Source organism: Aythya marila, assembly GCF_965140915.1.
Source record: "Aythya marila genome assembly, chromosome: 7".
Lineage (NCBI taxonomy): Eukaryota > Metazoa > Chordata > Aves > Anseriformes > Anatidae > Aythya > Aythya marila.
In genome coordinates, this window is record NC_139048.1 from 18,813,413 (window position 1) to 18,833,366 (window position 19,954).

Here is a 19,954-nt window from a genome sequence, read left to right on the forward strand (position 1 = left end):
AGACTGGTGCTAACACAACTCCAGCTGCAGCCTTATTCATGATGTGCAATCCTAGCAATGAAGAAACACTACGTGCATAGTGGTCAAACTTTTTTTTTCTTTTTTATTTAAAATATCATTATAACCAATTAACATACTAGATAACAATGTATACATTCCAGTGGTGCACATGTAATGACCTATGGCATGAATGATTAAAAAAAAACAATGTTCTCAGTAATGCCCCACCAACAGCTTATTTGGAGGGAATAAATGAAAAGCAGGAAAAGGTATCAAATGCAGGGAAGAAAAAATCAGTTTTTCCAATATTTTTAATGGTGTGTCTTCCCCTTCATATTTCTTGTGATGAAATAAAATTGGGAATTTACTTCAAAAGGGGCAGGAATAATGATCACAATAATTAGGGTGTTGTTTTTTTTTTTTCTCAACTTTAGTAATAAAAGTTAAAGAACTCTCAAAAATAGACTAGATATTGGGCCTACAAAAGTAATTCATCTGTATGCAAAGCTTACCAAGAATTATTCCTTTTGTAAAATGTAAAGGATGGGCTGACATTACTAGTAAGCTATTTGTAACCTACAAAAACAGACTACAATAATAAAATCACCAATTTACAGCTAACACAATATTCTAGATGTACATTATTGTACACAAGCTATATATTACACATGAACATCTTACGTGAAATATATAAGAAACATACTTACTGATATTGTCTCAACATTGGCCAATAGGTTTATTTTTCTAAAGGAAGTGTATTTTTCTATTTCACATTCAGTGTAGTTCCAATAGCAAGGGTTAGCTTTGCTTACTTAGAAACGTAGACAGTTTGTGTGAGGTAGATCAAGAAAACCTAGCTTAAAATTTTAATGGCAAAAGTGGAAACAATGTTATTGGATTCATAGGAAGAAGGGAGTGAAAGAGATTAATTAAAATATATATCACTTTCATCCAGTGCCCTTAACTAAGAACAAAGAAATGAATTGAAAATTTGGGTAGGTAATAAAGACTCATCACGTATCTGCATTAAAATCTTTTCTAATCCTACCAAAAAATGCAGACAGCGTTCTTTCAACTTCAATCCTCAAATTAAATATGGAGGGACAGATGAACCAAAACATTAACAGGCAAATGAAATGTAACAACACAAACAGGCTGCTGTCAACAGCAAATAAAATATATCTAGAAAGAGTAATCCACTCCCTTTAGCAACTCAAAACAGTAAGAACAATTGGTAGCTGAATCATCTTCTTCCATTTCCCCCATAATCTTAATTGAGGAACATTTAATGTCATATGCTTTGGATTACCGAATGGGTAGGAACTATACGAGCTTTTTGATCATTTTTTTCCTCTATGCAATGTTGAGATGAATGCCATATATATTAATGCAGGCGCATTATATTTATACAAACACTCTGTCAAGGTGCTGAGTTTCTGCTTTCTAACTGAATAACCTTTATGTTCAGAGAAGCAAGTTTCCATAAAACAAACCCACATCAGTAACATTCTACTTACTTGTACACTGAAGCAGTAGAGGGTGCTATTGCCACAACTGCCTCAAATGCAGCTCACTACATCCTCTTAAATTTGTGTGTGTACAGAGCAGGAAGACTTACTCTTATCCAGAACAACACTAGTATACATATAGTTTAGAAAGGTTCTTCTAAACCAAAAACCCAAGCAGTATCATATCTCCATAGGGAGAAGTGCCATGTCTATTCAGGTTAGCAGAATGAGTGAAACAGAGGTGACCTGGTCAGTCATAGAATCACAGCATAGCCCAAGTTGGGAAGGACCCACAAGGATCATCGAGCTCAACTCCCAGCCCTGCAAAGGACCACCCCAAAATCTTACCACATGTCCGAGAGTGTTGTCCAAACACTTTTTGAACTCTGTCAGGCTCGGTACTGTGACCGCCGCCCTCAGCAGCCTGTTCCAGTGCTGGACCACCCTCCCTGTGAAGAACCTTTTCCTGATACCCAGTGGACATTGTCTGGCTAGTCTACAGTTGTTCAACTGGTTGGTATTGCTTTGGCAGTCCAACTTCTCCCCACACACTAACACACAAAAATCTCCGTTCTGACCCCATTGTCTTGTCTCAACAAAAGATGTCACACAGTGGAGGTACAGCACACAGTAACAGTATGAAACTCTTCTGCTCTCATTCTCTATTTAAAATCCTTGAGCAACCTACTTCTACAGAGGGAAAGGAGCCATTTTATCCTTGGTGCCTGACACAACTCTGATTGCAGAAGGTGGGAATTAATCTTATTATTACTGTCCAACTGTTCACCTCACCTGACAGGAAATCAGACACAGCTCACTGCCATTCAATCCCTACCAAACTCCAGTAGATTGGAATGCCCTAGAAGTGGAAAGTTATATGCACTTTAGTGAAGCCTGGTGCCATGAGAAGATTTTGGAATCACATACTAAAATAAAGCTTAATAATACTTTATGACTAAAATTGTACAGTGTATTAGATAGTATACTATGCTAGCTAACAACAGAACAATAGACAAAAAGAGCTGATCTCTAGCTACCCATTTGTTTGCTATGTGTGGCAATGTACAATCATCTCTGAAAACATTTTACATTTCAACAAATAAAAAGTGATGTTAAGACTAGTCTACTATTGTGATAATTTGGTTACTGCGAATCTTATTTTCTTGTCTTTTAAATTTACCATCACTTTAATTTGCCTAAAATGAAATCAACTAAGAAAAAAACAAAGTAACATTGCTATGAGGCCAGAAGTGAACTACAGGTTCTAGCATCCAAAGCTCTGATTTTAGTGAAATAATCACTTTAAACATAGCTCACTTCAAACTGCATGGGTTGCAGTGCGTAGTACCAGCCATTCATCAACCCTATCTTAAAAGAAAAAACAGCTCAATTCTCCTTACAGATTATGAGCAAAATGAAGTTACTATCAATAACATGCTGTAGTAAAACATTAGACTCAGCCTGTTTATGTTGCAAGTAAAAAAAGAACAAAGTAGCTTTCACTCAATATTCATTTAAAAGCAATTCTCTTTAGGATACTGGAAAGTGATAGCATTTTTTTTTTTTTTTAAGCTTTAAAATATTTCAGTCACCACTGCAATCCAGAGTGGTCCAAAATCAATTGAAATAGCAATTACATTTACCAAATTCTGTTCTTTACACAGCATTTACAGGTATCAGAAGTTCACTTTGTCAACCTTAATTTCATTATGCTGGGTTAACCGTATATAACAATGTAGTACTGTTGCATGACCAAAAATTTTGTCTTAATTCTCAGCTTAAACTTTGATAAAAAATTACAAAATAGACTGTTCTGTTGGTCTCTGTTCAAATTGAGCAGATTTTCTATGTTCCAGTGTGAGATGAATCCAAATATGTCCTGCCTATTTTGAGGTACTATACAATTTGGCAGGATCCTGTAAAAATAATTGCCTTAACAAATGTGTTTAGAAAGGCAATATTGAAATATTCGGTACAAATGAGGAAAGCAAAATTACACACATAGCACTTACCAGCAGTCTAGCCAGGCCAGGGAAACAACTGTGCAGTTTATCAATTTAGTCATCTTTGAGACATTACCAGTCCTTGTACCCTGTATTTTTTTTAAAAAGACATGTTAGATATTGAAAGCATTACTATCACTTACATTTTTCTGAAACGTTCTGCAAAGACAAATTTTCCTCTTTTGATTCTAACTTCAAAAAGATACTTATTTAACCCAACAAAGTGGAAGGAACCACACTGAAGAGTATCAGTAATTCCTGGATGAACTTTATAGCCAGTCATATTATTTACTTTACTCTGTGCCTGGCAAGACTTCTGTATTTCTTATGCTCATTTTTGTTAGCATGACTAATTTGAATTCCTCTTCACATTCTAAGTCACTACAAAATATGCATCTACACAAGGCAATCAACTATACAGCCTAGCTTCACTAAAAATCTGCATTTTCCAAAAGAATAAATTCTGAATGATTGTTTAACTCATACATAAACTTAAGTCAGTTATACATAAATCATTCTGTAAATATAAAATGTAAACAGTTAAAATACTTCTGTGAGGAGCAGCACCATTTTACATGACTATTTAGTAACTGTTCTACATATTTCAATATATCTTTTGTTTAAAAAGTGTATTGAAATCTGGAGCTTCAGTGCTGAAAACTACTGAATATTTATGACTTAAAATGAACCATTATTAAGATTTCTGCTACACTGGTCTCATGGTGAAATGAAAGAGATAAATATTTATTTATACAGCACTACTTCTCCCTCCTTTGGATGGCATATATTGCTCACTTAATGCATTAACTACAGAAATCCTGAGGTTCTTCTACCACTTACGGTTTTAGCTATCAGTTACTTTTGGTGGAGAAAGAATAGCTGAAGTTTTGTCCCTATTGCATTCACATCATTTCCTCCTCTCCCCAAAAAGCACTCACCTTAGCAGACAAAAATACTAAGAAACTAAACTCCCAAGAATTATATCCTACATGAAAGTATAATTGCTTTCCCTGTTGGCAGTCTAGACATCCTGGATTCACTTTGTTTTGTGTGTACAAAAACAGGCTACAAGCTAGAAGTAAACAGTTTATTTGCATTGCAATGTGTTATTCATGAAGTATCCTCTTGTTTTATGGCGATCACAGGTTTTGCATGCCACAATTCTGCAGAAAACATCACATCCCTTTGTTAGGCTAGATATTTCTGCAGCCTTGAAGATAGGTTTTGTTTTCTTAAGTTCAGAAAACCGTTCAGATGAAATTTCTTTGCAGAGGTTTGTTTCTCTAACAAAATTCAATAACTGCTGCTTTTACTGAAGTATTATAGGCAAGCGGCCAAAATAAAAGAGGATTTTGTTCACTGCCAGCACCACAGTAGTATGCCCCAAGAAAACTACAGCTGGCTGCACTGAATTCTCTCCTCACCTTCACATGGACATATGACCAAGCATAAAACTTTGAAGGATATCATGAACAAAACATCTGGAATAAATTCTAATTAAAAAATTGAAAACCTATAAAATCTTAAATAATTCATGATATGGTAATGACCACAACATTAATATGTGCTTTGATAAAACAAATCTTACAAATTCAGTAAAAAAAGATCAGCAGCATAATAGTAAAGCAAATATGCAGATTTTAAAACCACAATAAAAATTATCAGGTTTAATATTTTACAGTTAATTACAGCAAAAAAAAAAAAAAAAAAGTGGCTGCTTTTAACACAACTTACAGTTTAAAATTACAGCACTTTATGATGAATTCTACGATTATTTTTGAAAAAACACTCAAAAATACCACCAAATTTTAAAGGTGCCCTATCCATGACTAAAAGGACCCCCCTCCCTCCCCCCAAAAGACCAAGTAGTCATCTACAGCAACCCAGAGGTCCAGCTGAAGCTTCTAGACTGCTGTCTGTATCAGAGGCCAATGTTGGATCTGTTGACATTGAAGACACATCGTTGACAGATGACGATGAAGATGGATGTTGAGAGCCATTGATCACTGCTGCACCTGTGCTATGAGAAACAAAACAGCAAATCAGTTGCAGATACAGTTGCATGGTTCAGCACTTGCATTAGTCTGTCTCTTCCTAAGAGTCATTACTTTTCCCCATTTCAGCAAGTTTGAAGAGATGTATCTCAAGCCACTGTCAAAGCAAATAAAATCCACAATTCTCTAATTTGGGGTTTAATGAATAGTATGTCAGGAACCACAGAACTCACATGACAGGACAGCTGTCAAATTCCAATAAATGCTATTGTCTGAAGGTTAAAAATCACAGAGATAACACTGCATAAACCCAGAGCTAAAACAGAATTCTAAAGGTTATCAGCCACTGAAGAGACATATTTTTGAGTCAGGTTACTCTCAGATGTCTTGAACAGCTTTATACCCTCCTAACCTAGCTCAACAGAGCTTTGTACTGTGCTTTTATTGTAACCAACCTAAAGGGGCTGGTTGTCCACGTATAACCCCATTCTTGGTTCTTTCCTCCAGGTCCATGACTTCCTTGTATATCAATTCTGAAAATGCAGGGAAAAGAAAGTAGAAAAATGAATTTATAAATACAAGACTCAATTAACCTCATCTACCATTAAAATTTCTTAGGTTCATTACTGTTTAGAATAAGTTTTGAACAACATGTTGTAGGCTACGGAAAAATTGGCAAATGGTATAATAAAGTACAGTTCCGTTCTGTTGGAGCCGCACTCTCAAGCACACACTGACATTGCCCCAAGACTTTTATCCAGACAGCCTGGGGACCTGGGGTTAAACTGAGTCTTAGTGACCACTCAGTTTTTATCAATGACTTCCTTGGTACAGAACAACCAGATCAGCAATCTTCAAGAGAAGAGGTAGGCCACCAGGAACTGCATGTGCTGCCATCACATTCAAACTCATTGCAGTTACCTGGCAGTATTCCAGCCTACACTGCCAGAAAACTGTAGCTCTGTGGATGTACTTTAGCCGCACACAGTTTTATTCATTCAAGGACAATTACACTTACGGAGAACCAAATCGTTCCCAAATAGGATTAGAATGGCTTCATACAGCTTCTCTCAGCACTGCAGTGCTTCTCACTTCTACTCACCTGCACTATAAAATCTTCACCTAATAGACAAGTCGTGCTAAGTGGCACTTCAGAATCTTGGAGCTATGTACAAAGCTGTTACACAATGTTTTGTAAAAAAGCTGTTCTGGAGAACAAGTTTCTTTACTTTGTCACCGATTCTTTCTCATCTCAAAAAGCCATTTCACACACTACATCTATTAGTTTTTCTATGATGCAGACACTCTGAAACTCTGAAAGAACAGTGACTAAGATAGTCTCAGCAAGTAGGAGTTCCCTTAGAAGAGACCAGGCCAAAAGCCCTTGGAAGAGATAGTAGCAAAACCCACAATGAACAAAACCACACAGCACTGCCATCCTCCCAACACACATTTGCCACTAAATCTCCTCATTAACAACACCTAAAGGTCACCATGAAATGGAATACAAAATTGCATAGAAGTAGACACTAGAAATGAAAGAAGCAACTTTATTTTACAGTTACAGAAGTTCCTCATCCTTAAAAAGGTTACATGTACTACTAGAGTGCTTGTAACAAGAATCATACAGCCCTATCTATATACTGGCCAGAAGGTTTCTCACCTAAAGGCAGCTTATTGCTGAGACTTCAGCTATGAATCTATAGAAGTAGCGACAGAATAACAGAACTAAACATACTAAATGCAGTTCATCAGAACCAACTTGTCAGGCTACTGTAACTGGCAAACTAATATCACGTACAAAGAGTTTGGAAGAAAAAAGCATTTAGGAATTACAGTTTCAAGGGCTGTGGAAGTCTCAAAAGTAAACTCTATACTGCCTGAAATACTTATCTTTTATTTTAGCAGTATAACTACTTATCTCCTGTTTCAAAAGGGGAATAAAGTTTGCTGGGAAGGAGCACAGGGAGAGAGTTTCCACAATTCTATCTCTGCCTTTACAATTAAAACCCATTTTCTAATAGGAAGTGAGTTGCAAGTATGGTAGTACTAGATTTTACAGCCTGGTGTCCATCATCAGCCAACAGAATGAAACTGTAAAAAATGACCCATTAAACATTTTTCCAGTTTTCTTTTTGGTTTGGTCTGGTTTTCCCCCTCTGGGGATAAAAAGGCTATACCAATCTGATATTCCTTCCTAGACTTTTTCAGTACAAATTATTAGATCAGTAATTGCACTAAATTCTTGCTTAAATTCAGTATTTGTAGCCTTCGCAGTCTCTGGATCCATCCAAGCTCAACGTTACCACTGGTCCTATTTAAAACACTTAAACCACAGAGAACTAAATGAGGTACCTGAGACAGAGGAAGCAAACATCCTAAATAAAAGCAACTTGTTTATCCTAAGTGAGAACATTTATAGTCTAAGGCACTGAAATGCACATCGGGCACAGACTCTCAAGAACTAGCATGTAGGCCCACAGCGGGAAAGCCACATACCTGCCCTAATCTCAGTGAAAAACGCAATTAGCAATTCAAGTGTTTGTTCTGCCTTTCACTTAGGAATAACCAGTACCAATTCAGGACCACAATAAATCCTCTGATATGCTAAATCATATGATTAAAGACTGCAGTGATCCAGATGAAGGCATTTTTATTACCTGCAGACATTTCTAAATAAATCGTGTTGTTTTTTTTGTTTGTTTGTTTTTCAGTATTTAGCCTAGCTAGTACAGTTGGTGACAATAAAAGAGTAATACATTTTAGAGGTGGCAGTTAAACATTGCACTCTTACAGTAACTGACCCATTTACTTACATAAATAATTCTAAAAAAATAAATGATTTCCGAAAACTACAATGTCATACAATTAGTATTGTCTGACTTGTCAATAGCAGCAAAGGAAAATATATGATATTAATAGTACGGATGTAAAAGATTTCTCCACTAGAAGTGGAGGTTTCATTTATCTTAAAACCAATCTCCACAGGTCTTTAAAGCTCAGCAACTCTCTTAATTTCTAAAGTGCAGGGGGTACAGAAGGTTACAACAAGGTTGTGGATTACAATACATCAAACGCTAATGGATGCAGTGGCAGATGGCATTTTCTCTTAGCACTAGGACCTCTGCAGTAACGCCACACCTTGTAGAAGCAATTTCAAAATGAAACACAAGCTTTACAGGTAACAAAGATGTTTCCCTTGTACTTTATAAGTATAAAGGAAAATATAGATACAAAACCACTACTGAACACTAAAAATCATACTCTTGGAGGTAAGTCTTATGTCATACTATGATCTGTTCCACACCTCAGCCCTAGCCACTATCTCTGGACCTCACAGGAGAGATAACCATCAGTGTTTGTCACATCACTTTAACCTCTCTATCTTGCCCTTTACTAACACTCCTCTGCTTTAATTATGTTCAGTACAAAAAATGCTAATACGCTCTTCACTTAACAGTGATGCTTCTATTTCAGATTTACACTGCTCCAACTCCTGAATTTTTTTTCATCTGTACCAGTTCTGTTCAGAAGAGTTCCTCTCCCTAAAACCGCTGCCTTATGATTTGCAAAAGGTGACCAAAATCAGCAGACCTACAGTTGAATGAACTTAAGCTCACTACCAAGTTTCGGCACCTTTACAGAAAAATTATAGCGTCCTTAAAATCAAGAGCTTGTGAAACATTGATCTGTTCCTTTGCCATTCCAAGCAACTGAAGTATGTACTATTAGGTTACTCAGGAGAATCTTAATAACAGTAAACCTTGGAGACTAATCTACTTCAAAAAAGTTTCAGGATAAGCAAAAGTGTTGTTCTTACCTTTCCATTCTTCTATCGTGTGTTCCCTCTCATCTAACTGCTTATCTGGTATCTTTGGTGGAGGCTGGAAAACAAAACTAACTCATGATAAAGTAATCAAAAGGGAAACAAAACTAGAATAAATGAAAAATGGAATTAAAATACTATGAATAGGAACCTGATTTTAAAATACTATATTTACATGGACAAATAATCTCTCATACTTGGCTTATTTTTTAGATGCTGCTTCACGTTTTAAACTTGTTCTGATTAGCAGATTTGCTACCATTACTGAAATAATTAAAGCAGAAACTGAACAGTCTGGTGAAATAGCTCATAAGGACAGTGGTCTCCAGCTCAAGCAGCCCTTTTTACCTATTTAGTGTTAATTAAGCAGAATTCTAATTCCACCATCTACATCAAGCATCCTACTAACTTTCTCTTAACTACTGTTCTACTAAGTTCTACTAACTTTCTCTTAAAAATAATGTTGTTTTTTTTTTTTTTTTTCCCCACAAGTTGAAATAATTTATTTTTTAACTAAGATCTTCATTTAATTCCGTTGTTCTTTAGTGTCAATAATTGAAAGCTTGAGGTCTTGTACAGAAGAAGGTTTTTGCTGAAATATTTTCCATTTTAAGAGTACTATCAATTGCTACAACTAATGAAAATATTTCTCTTGCTCAGGAGTAAATATTTCAGAATCCTATCACAGGCAATCAAACTATTGATTGAAACAAACTATTGACTGAAACAACTGAAACTTAAAAAATTAGAACTCTGTAGCAGAGACTTCAGGTGCATTGCTACCTGTCTAGGAGTTTATAGGAGTTTATATGCAATTACAAAGAAATACAGATGCACACATAGAAGTACTTTAGTTACCTGCAAGTTTGTGCCCTTTCCTAATACTTATTCTAATAAACAAGTAGATCAACGACAATAAAAATGATTACAGCTCAGTTAAGCTTCTAGTGAAATGTGTAGATAATGCAATAATCTTCTTTCAAGCAGCTACATCGAGCATCACAACAAATTTGCTTTAATACAGGACTATCTTAGTCAGAGAAGCAATCTTTCTAAAACAAGAACTTACAGCTTCTGCTTCTGATGGATCATACCAAACATTGATGTACGGGTGCTGGAGGGCTTCATCCACAGAAATTCTTTTAGAGGCATCTATAACCAGCATTTTTGACAACAAATCCCTTGCTTGACTTGCTGCAAAAGTGAAATTTTCTATTTACACTGGTGCCATATGCACATAACACAGTATTTCAAAGCTGATAAGGAAAGAAGACTGGTAAACAAACTCTAATTTAGGATCTATACAAGCCTCACAGAATTTGGGGTTTAGGAAAGAACCATTTGAATAACTAAAGGATATATGCATATTATGAATATAAAAACTTTATTTTCATCCATGAAGAAAGAAGATCTGCTCTGGCTACACAACTTCTATTCCTCCCCTCATTTTTCTCTAAATCACATCAGTCATTGAGAGAAATATGCTTCCTTTTCTTTATACAGGTTTTACCAGGATAGGAGATGTTCCAGGGAGGATAAGAAAGTGCAGGTAACCATATCTCAGAACTTTCATCTGCTTCCATGATATTAATATTGTAACATTTAAAACCTTAGCAGCATGATTCTACAGTGAACAAAACTAAGATACATTTCTATTCAACGCAATGAAGTTTATAAACTTTAAAAATATACAATGCACAGAAGACAGACCTTACCTTTAAGTTTGTTGTGTTCAGAATCAGCTGGGAAAAGAACATCTGGGAAGAGTTTCTCAAAGCTATATCCAGCATATTTGGGTCTGTTCTCAACGTAAGTTCGGACTGTGGGCTGTAGTTTCTTCATAAATTCAGGACATGGTGTTCCTAGCTGCTCTATAACTTTATTCCACTGATCAATATCTAAGGTTTCACAGCTAAGAAAAACAATGTCTAATTTTCAGCTAAAAAGTTACGTTAAAACCACAAGAATTATCCAACAGAGATAAAAACAGATTTTTTTAATAAACTATCAAATTCAGCATTAATCAGGATAATCTTCTCAGAGAAAACAGTGAAGCAAAGCAAGAATGATTGAGTAGTAAAGGCAACATGCATTTTACTCGAAATCATAAGAATTAAATGGCAAAGGATATACTCCTGTGAAACAAAGCAAATAAAAAGACTCACAAAATTCATTAAGTTCAAATAAAAGTGTTTAGGTTATTTTTTAAGGACATTCTGAGAAAAACTCACTTCCTGCTCTAAACATTTATTTACAGCAACCGAGCTATTAAGCACCATTAATTCATTGAAGAAAATCGCCATGCATGGGTGCTTTGTCCTCCCTTCTTGCCTTGATAACTCATCTGAGTTCTGGACTCTACCAAATTAGCGATCTCTCCCTAATGACACACAATGCACAGCACCAGTGGGCTCATAAAGGATGAAATCCTGGATCACACAGGTTAACAATTTTGTCAGTCTTCAATGTTGAAGCAGAAGACTTTCAAGGGCATGTAAGGAACATCTTAATTGAAAAGCTTACACCAGTTAAGGAGAGATTGACCAGTTCACGGCAGTAAAATTTAATATATGCCACTAAAAAAAATAAATAAAATAAAGCGAAGCTTGGCTCAGGAATTTCTAGTTGCAGGTCACTAGATACTGGGAGAGAGTAAAATTTTGTATATGCTTATCTCAGTCATACAGTCTTCCCAATATATTATGTTCAGCTACTGTTGAAGACTTGATACTGCACTCCCTAAACCTTCACTTGTATCTAGCAGGTCCTTTCTTCTGTTTTTAAAATTTTACAGTAAGGTTTCATAGCTATACAATGCTTTAGCACAGGCCTTGAAAAAAAAATAGTATTGCGTTGTATGGCACTGAGCCTAAACTGCAAAGCCATGCAAGAAAATCAGATTGAGAACATTAGCATGGTGCAGCAAATGCAATGCCAGAGCTGTGTGAAAGTCCCCGGATCTCCTTGCTGTGCCCCAAAACCTTCACCCAATCCTCACCCTCAAACAGGAATGTAACAATTTTTAAACAATTAACCTATAGCAAAAGCATTAAAAATTTCTGACAGCATCTAACAAAACGGAAGGAAACTACTAGTGAAACAAATAAAATGCCAAACTCCAATTAGATAACTGCTGATTTTAGCAAGGATCCAGAGGCTTCAGCTCTATTTGCTTGTAGCAGATCTTTTGCCTGAAGCACTGTTCACATGACAACCCACACAGACACCACCAAGCAAATCATGGAATAGAAAGACAGAAGCACCAGGTATTTCTGAAAGCTGTTTGCAGGATGAATTCTGCAAACAAAAATAAAAATCTACAGAGTGCAACCATTTAAGCTAGTTAGGAACTTTTTGTAAACATCTCCTATAAAACAATAAAAAATAAAATAACAACTGCTAATGTGCTTGGGTACCAAACAAAATTAGTAAGTTATTATATAAATATGAAGTCCAAAGCAAAAAGCAACGCATGTCAACCACCTAAACAAAACACCACCTACACAAACAAACAAACCTGTCTTAAATGTGACAATGTCCAAAAACAATGGATAGACACTATATTAAACTGAAAAAGCAAATGAACAAACAGAAAGAAAGGAAAAAGGAAAAATAAGCTTGTTCAGCCCAAGTGGTATTTTGTTCATTTTGCTGTATTTTCTTAGTATTAATTTCTAAAGACAGTCATACTTGTTAAAGCCATCTGTGTTGTTTTGCTTTAAGTGGTATAACTGTAGACATTTTTGCAGCATCCTGGAACTAAAATTAGGAACTAGCAAATTGCATTTTGACAAGGCAGTTTAAAAACAGTATTTTAAAAATTGGAACCACCTTAACCTGGAACTAAATCGTTGCAGTCTCTTTTGACCTTTTATTACTACATCCTAGGCCAAAGGTAAGGATACGATCTGTACCAGGAAATAAAACACCACCTTTGATCATTTCTCCCATGATGCACCCAACTGACCAAATGTCAACTGAAAACAAAATGCAATGATATTAACATAAAAGATAGTTACCAAAATAAAGTAAATAAAAATATCTAGACGCACACACACACAAATGAAGTGACTATAAAAAGCATGTGTAATGAAGGTGAGTGAAGGTGGATGAATGTATGCTAACTAGAGGACCAGCAGAGACTATGTCCTACTGCTAGGTGCAGCCTGAGTATAAATGACGTTCTTAACAATTTTTTTTAAGAGTATCACAAGAAAAATTCATATCCATTTAATAAAAAAAAATATTGCACAATACGCATTTTCATGACACAACATCAATAAAAAGGTTAATCACTTCCTAACTAATTCAACCTGCTGCAGCAGCACAAGGATACAGTCCCTTCCTGGAAAGAGGATTTTGTGGCAAACCATTTCGCCCATAATGCACCCCACAGACCATAAATCCACTATGTTTGTAGCACAAAAAGAAGGGAAAGCAAAGCAAACGGTCATTTAAAATGAAAAGAAGCATAACATGACTGCATTCTATAAACAGCAGAGACAGCACAGGAAGAAGAGCAAGTCTTTATATTAATCAATGAGACCACTTTTGAAAACACAGCATATAAGGATTAGCTTTTAACTGTCTCAAATACAAGGCAGAAAACCATCCTTTGGTTTATACAGTGCTAAAGCAAGAGCTAGAGCAGAGAGAGAGAGATATACATGAATCAAACAGAGTAACGCTTGCCTTCAAGTTCTGAGACTGGCAAAGATCTTCCAATAGATTATAATGATGCACCAAAGATAAGTTTATTTATTGAAATTATTTTCGTTGTAGTTATAGGAATCGTTTTAAGAGCAGCAAGCTAAATTGACCTTTATAAATGTGGTATATCTAAAGAATTTACACTTTTAGGAGCAGAATTAATTATTTAACATATCAAATAACATTTGCCATCAAGCATTTCCTATAAGTCAGATTACCATGCATATCTCTCTCCATTTAAATAAAAAGCAAATACAATCAGTAAAAGGTCACTTAGAATTTTAGAGGATCAGTTAATGACAATATTAGTACATGCCTAAGAGATTTTCAGATAAATTATTTCGTTTAAAAATATTTATCCACTTATGCTCAAATAACATCTTATAGAAAAGAAAAACTCAATAGCAATATATTTTTGGTACGAAATACACGTTTTCTTCATTATCTTAAATAATTCAGAAGACATACTCATAGCTTATTTTTTTTTTACAGGTATGCCAATTTTTTTACATTGCTTTCAGAGATACTGTTACCTCTGTATGCAAATATTTTCTTGAAGTCATAATGATGAATTTGAAATGTTTTAAATACTTTTATGTCCAACATGAGACTGAAATTTCAATTTAGCAGAAAAAAGGGGATTTAAATGAGAATAATTGTATACTAAAAACCACAAAAGTTGTGAGGGAGCTAAGCAATTTCAAGCAAACAACACTTTCTAATTGAAAATATTTCTTCCCTCTTATTTAATAAGTTCCTCTAAAATAGTATCTAAACCATACGATAAAGAGATCACAATTGTACATATTAATAGGTCAAAATTAAGGGCCTGGTTCATTTAAAAATAATTTATGATTAATGGTGTTTTCTCTTTAAAGCTCTTTTAGAATATTTACAAGAAGTACACATTCTGCTGCACATTCACAAACTGAACTTTATCCAAATCCGTTATAAATAGTTTGTGACCAATGTGATAAAAACAACCCCTATAACTGCATGGAGAAATCTGGGAAGAGAAATAAGATAAGTCAATGACTTCATGCATCAGAAGACTTTAGTGGCTAAGAAAAACTTTAGGTACAATTCCTCTCTTCACCGTACAAAACAAACTTGTGGTGTTTGGGAGTCTTTTGGTTTGCTGCTTTCATTAATCAAAAAATAACCCATTTATTTATAGGAATCTGACTAACTTTTCCAGAAGCTAGACCAGCTTATACATAGATGACTGCTCCTCAGGATACTATTATAGAAGACTGAGTCAAATCTTAAAGATTTAAAAAAATCCTTTAAAAATATTTAAAAATTACTAGTTGTCATACATAATGTACTTAATTCTTTAAAACCCTGCTTGGAGTGAATTTACTATCTTCTATAACCCTAAGTGGGAAAAAAGCTAAGTGAAAATGAAATTCAAACTCAGTGTACATACTAGGAAACTTTAAAGTAATTGTTTCAGAGAGTTTGGGTGTTCCCCTGCTTTTCAATGCTTGCTTCCTGACAATAACATACAAGTACCCAAGACTAAATATGCTAAGGTGTAAGTGCAAGAATAGTTTTAGTGTCCTTCAATTCCGAATTCCTTCAGTTTTCAAGACCTGCTTTCTTAATGCAAAATACCCATATAAGCTTTGTCTACTTCAGTATAAGGCATATGGAAAAGTTAACTCTGTCATAGGTTTGTTAGGGATCTTCACTAGTTCTAAAAAAATTACAGATTTCATATGTACATACCATAGTACCACAGAGTACTACCCTATCGTAAGTATCTCAGTCATCAATACATGTATGGCAATCCTCCCACATCTTGTCTGCAAGGGAAGTTCAGCAGGGCACTGAAACAGCATAAAGCTGCCAGATGACCCTGTTCAATTAAACTGTGTGCTACTCTCTCTTTAACCTTTATTAGCTGTCAATTTTCAATATTTAACTAAGTTAAGGTAACCTTTAATTTAACTATGGATTTAGAGGGCTACAATGGGCATCAATGTTAACAGGTGGGGATCCTGGACAGTCCATGGTTCCTACTGCAGACACGTCCATCCTTTATACCTGCCTCACTGCCCTCTGCAGCCTAGCTGCTCTGTCACCAGAGCTGCACAGTAAGAAACTCATCAGCCAGTGACTGAGAAGAGCAACAGTTTATGTAAATAACCTCTTAATGACAACAGTACATATGGAAATACAGATTGTCTTCTGACTCAGTTAGCCAACAGATTTACATTCTCTACAAGTGTCATTCTCAACTCAACGACTACATATTCAGCTTCTGGGAAGATGCTGTGCTATGTAGTTTTTCATATGAAAGTAAATGTGATTTCACATTCTGCTGCAAAACACAATTCACTCTTGCTTAAGGAACAGGATTGTCGCTAGAGAAATAGAGTGCTCTAGAACACAATCTATTTAACTCCAATAATACCTGAGAAGCATTTTAATGGAAAGAATGCTTCACACTTTTGCAACTCAAATTTTAAGAGAAAAATGTAAACAGGGTAAGCTAAGTCAGAAAATTTGAAACTTCCATTGCATGAATTCCTTCTGTAAGGCAGCTGCGTGACTCAGACTACAGCTTTAGGTTCTTTTATCCCTTGTCTCTCAGTTGGCCAATGTAAAGCCTTCTGGGAAAAAAAGGAAAGAAACTTAAATTTGTGCTCTCTATAAAACTTTGGCAGTTAAAAAAAAGTAACTTTATGTTTGCTCCACTCAACCTGACTTCTAAGTTACAGAAAAAATACCCAACTGTGGAGGCCATTTGAAAGACTGTATTCCTATCTGACAGACTAACAATCCAAACAGAAATATAAATCACAGCCTTGCAAAAAAGATCTGTTCCTTTGAGCTGGCTTCTTCTATTGTCAGCACCGATAGGAGTTATTCTTCCTGGCTTTTATATGAAAAACAAAAAGAAATCAGTCTCTATGCACCTTGCAGCTGTAGTTTCTGTATGACCTGAAGTCATTTGCCCTAATGCTATACAGTTGCCAGGAAAGTTTGCAGACTATATTAAGAACCTTGCAAAAACACTGCATGCCCTAGTTGTGTCAGTAACCTGAGGAGCCATACACCTTGTATCACCAGGAGACAGCTAGCAAAGCCTCAAGCATCACAGCATCTCCTAGGGCTTACTGGAGAACTAATCGATAATGGGTTTAAAACATTTTCAGCAAATGGTGATCCTTGTGCACAATGCCTGCCTGAAGCAGATACATCAAGTTAGGTGAACTGACAACAGCGACAGCAGATCAATGAAATGGCAGCAGAACTTCAGGAAGGATGTGTTACTTTGGTTTCCTAAAGAATAAATACTAGGTGTTTCATTTATAAGATACAATATAGCTGATTGAGTGATTTCCCCCAAATGCTACACACATTCCTTACTTTCTTACAGAGGATGCTGAGAGATCCAGGATCAAAGACTGAGCATAAAGAGGAGGGAAATGTACCCAAGCAGGACAAAGCAAACGAATTTCCTTTGAGTTCATCATGTACCTCAAAGAATCTATGCTGCTTCATGACAGTACTCTGCATTTTTATTTGAAGTATGTTACTGTTTTTTTCTTCAGCAATATTAATTAAGAGCTTTGTGTGACAATTTCAAAGTGGGCTGGTTTCAATAAAAATAATGCCACTGTAGGTGGACTTGAGCTTCTTTGTTTCCTACATCCTGAAAGGCTATACTGAACATATTTTTTAAACATTCAATTTGGGACACATGTTTACTGATGAACTACAATTTATATCCTCAACAGGAATAAAATCAGGTCAATGTACACCGAGGTACATACCACATATTAAGGTAATATATTTTCAGTTCTTCTGTCATGAAATTCAATCTACCAAACAGGTCATTTAAATTTTTAAACAAACAAGGCCCTCAATTTCTTTTCCTATTAAATGCAAACATTTCTAATGGGATTAGATAAATAAATTGGTGTATCTGCATTTTGGTCACATGCCTAATTTATAAATTTTCTACAGCTTGAAAAAAACATTTAACATGTAAAATGTGGTGTGCCGAACAAAAAATAAAGCTATGCCAAAGAAAGACTATATTTGCTGACCGTTTTCTTTGTATCCCATCCCTAGGATGACCTCTGGTGCTCTGTAGTAACGAGTCACTACATAAGGCGTCATCATAAAACTAGTTCCTGCAGTTCTGGCCAGTCCAAAGTCAAGAATCTTCAAAGTGCAGTCTGACTTTACTACTATATTACTGGGCTTTAAGTCCTTCAAAAAGAAACATCATATATGACTGCTAAGACAAGCACAAAGTATTTTGTGGTTCACATTTTTAAAAGATAATACTGCTAACATTAAACCCCACATATATTATATTACTTAATCATTTGTAAAACTGCAGTTTCTTTTCCCCTTGCATTAATTAATATGCATTCAGCAGACTGTAGAATGAATTCCTTTACTGTGCTTGTAGAGCTATATAGCAATTAAAGAAGGTAAATACAACTAGTGTTACAAGATATGCTAGTAATGTCTGAAATAAATCGAGGTTAGTATGAAATGTTAGCTCTGAGGAAAGGTCTAGAAACTTCACTGGACCAACAGTTACTACTACAGTGCAGTTGCTACAAAAGTAACATGACAATTGCTGAAATCGTTTGATGCAATAATCATCGTGATATAAGAATTATTAAGAATTATAACATAAATGTTAAAAGCAAAAGACTTTGCTAGTCAAGGCTGCATTACCTCTTTTGAACCAATGCAGACACATGTATTTCTCTAAACAGGAAGGAAATGCCCATGCTCACAGAGGTCTAGTTTCACATTTAGGATTTGGTTCACATCACACCAAATTTGTTGACCAAACCCAAAAAGGCACCAGTAAAAAACGGCCAGATACTTAATCATTAAATTGTAATTAAAAAAATGATATATTTTCAGAGGTTCTTAGCTGAAAGCTTGGTAATTCTATGCTCTTCATCTGAACTCTAAAACTACATCGGCAATAGGGACTTTGCAATGTCTATACAGACACTACACAGGCATACTCAATGTTTATCTCAGGAGGATCTTACAAACATCTGAATGTCACAGAGCAAATATTATGAGCAGAATATGTTCAGAATAACTTCACCTTAAACTTTGCATCATAAAATCATTCATAACACACAGGCCATAACAGATAAGCTCACATCCTTTCTCGCCACCTCTACCAAGATTAATGAGACAAAACAAGAAGATGTAGCAGAGGACCCTAACATGTGAGCGGCAGGCACTTGATAAATAGCTCTATCTTTCATTATTTCGTAAAGACTTAAAAGAGGTGACCTGCAAGATGTATGTAGTTTTCTTTTGTGCTTGTACATCTTTCAGCAAGCCCCTCAGAAAGCTAAGAAACCTGCACTAAAGACAGAGAGGAAACGACAAAAAAAGTTATTGGAATAATACAATTTTAATGGGTAATAAACAGTCTTGCATACTAACATATTAACACACGCTTCCAAATCACACAGAGAAAGACTCTGCAAACAACTTTGGCTTAAAAGATTCTCAAATACCATGAATAAGCTCAAGTATTATACAGCATTTCAGCTATTCAGTATGCATATTTCACATTTTGCTAAAATTCTGTTTATTATCAGCTTTACTTTTGCACAATTCCATTATCTGGAAAACATTCATTACAGAATCCCAGGTGCATGCTGACAGTATTAACTATACCTGTTCTCCCTAAAGTTGCAGGATTAACTAAAGAGATTTTCCCTTTGCAAGAGGAAAAACACCAGAAAACAAAAAGTGAAAGCTGAGAGAGTACTTTCCATCCCTAATTTCTGAACACTGTGTTGTTCTCATGAAGCCTGGGAGCATGTTTTAATTTTGAATACAGAATTGCCATCCTTCAAAAATGATGGAGGCTACTGTTGACTTACAATGCATTTCAAATTCATGCAA

General features: G+C 35.5%; 1 protein-coding gene across 3 annotated transcripts in view; it reads right to left on the reverse strand.

The window, feature by feature from the left end:
- Positions 1-127: 127 nt before the first annotated feature.
- MAPK8 (mitogen-activated protein kinase 8) overlaps positions 128-19,954 on the reverse strand; it is a 50,744-nt gene continuing 30,917 nt past the window's right edge. The window contains exons 6-12 of one of the 3 annotated variants that reach the window (XM_082765344.1): positions 18,103-18,268; positions 13,668-13,739; positions 11,047-11,229; positions 10,401-10,525; positions 9,326-9,389; positions 5,961-6,038; positions 128-5,526 (exon numbers count right to left, since the gene is read on the reverse strand). In XM_082765344.1, coding sequence (XP_082621470.1) covers positions 5,381-5,526; positions 5,961-6,038; positions 9,326-9,389; positions 10,401-10,525; positions 11,047-11,229; positions 13,668-13,739; positions 18,103-18,268 — 834 coding nt within the window. In that variant the 3' untranslated portion in view covers positions 128-5,380. Of the gene's footprint in view, positions 5,532-5,960; positions 6,039-9,325; positions 9,390-10,400; positions 10,526-11,046; positions 11,230-13,236; positions 13,309-13,667; positions 13,740-18,102; positions 18,269-19,954 lie in introns of all 3 variants that reach the window. The other 2 variants (XM_082765343.1, XM_082765345.1) reach the window with 2 other exon arrangements.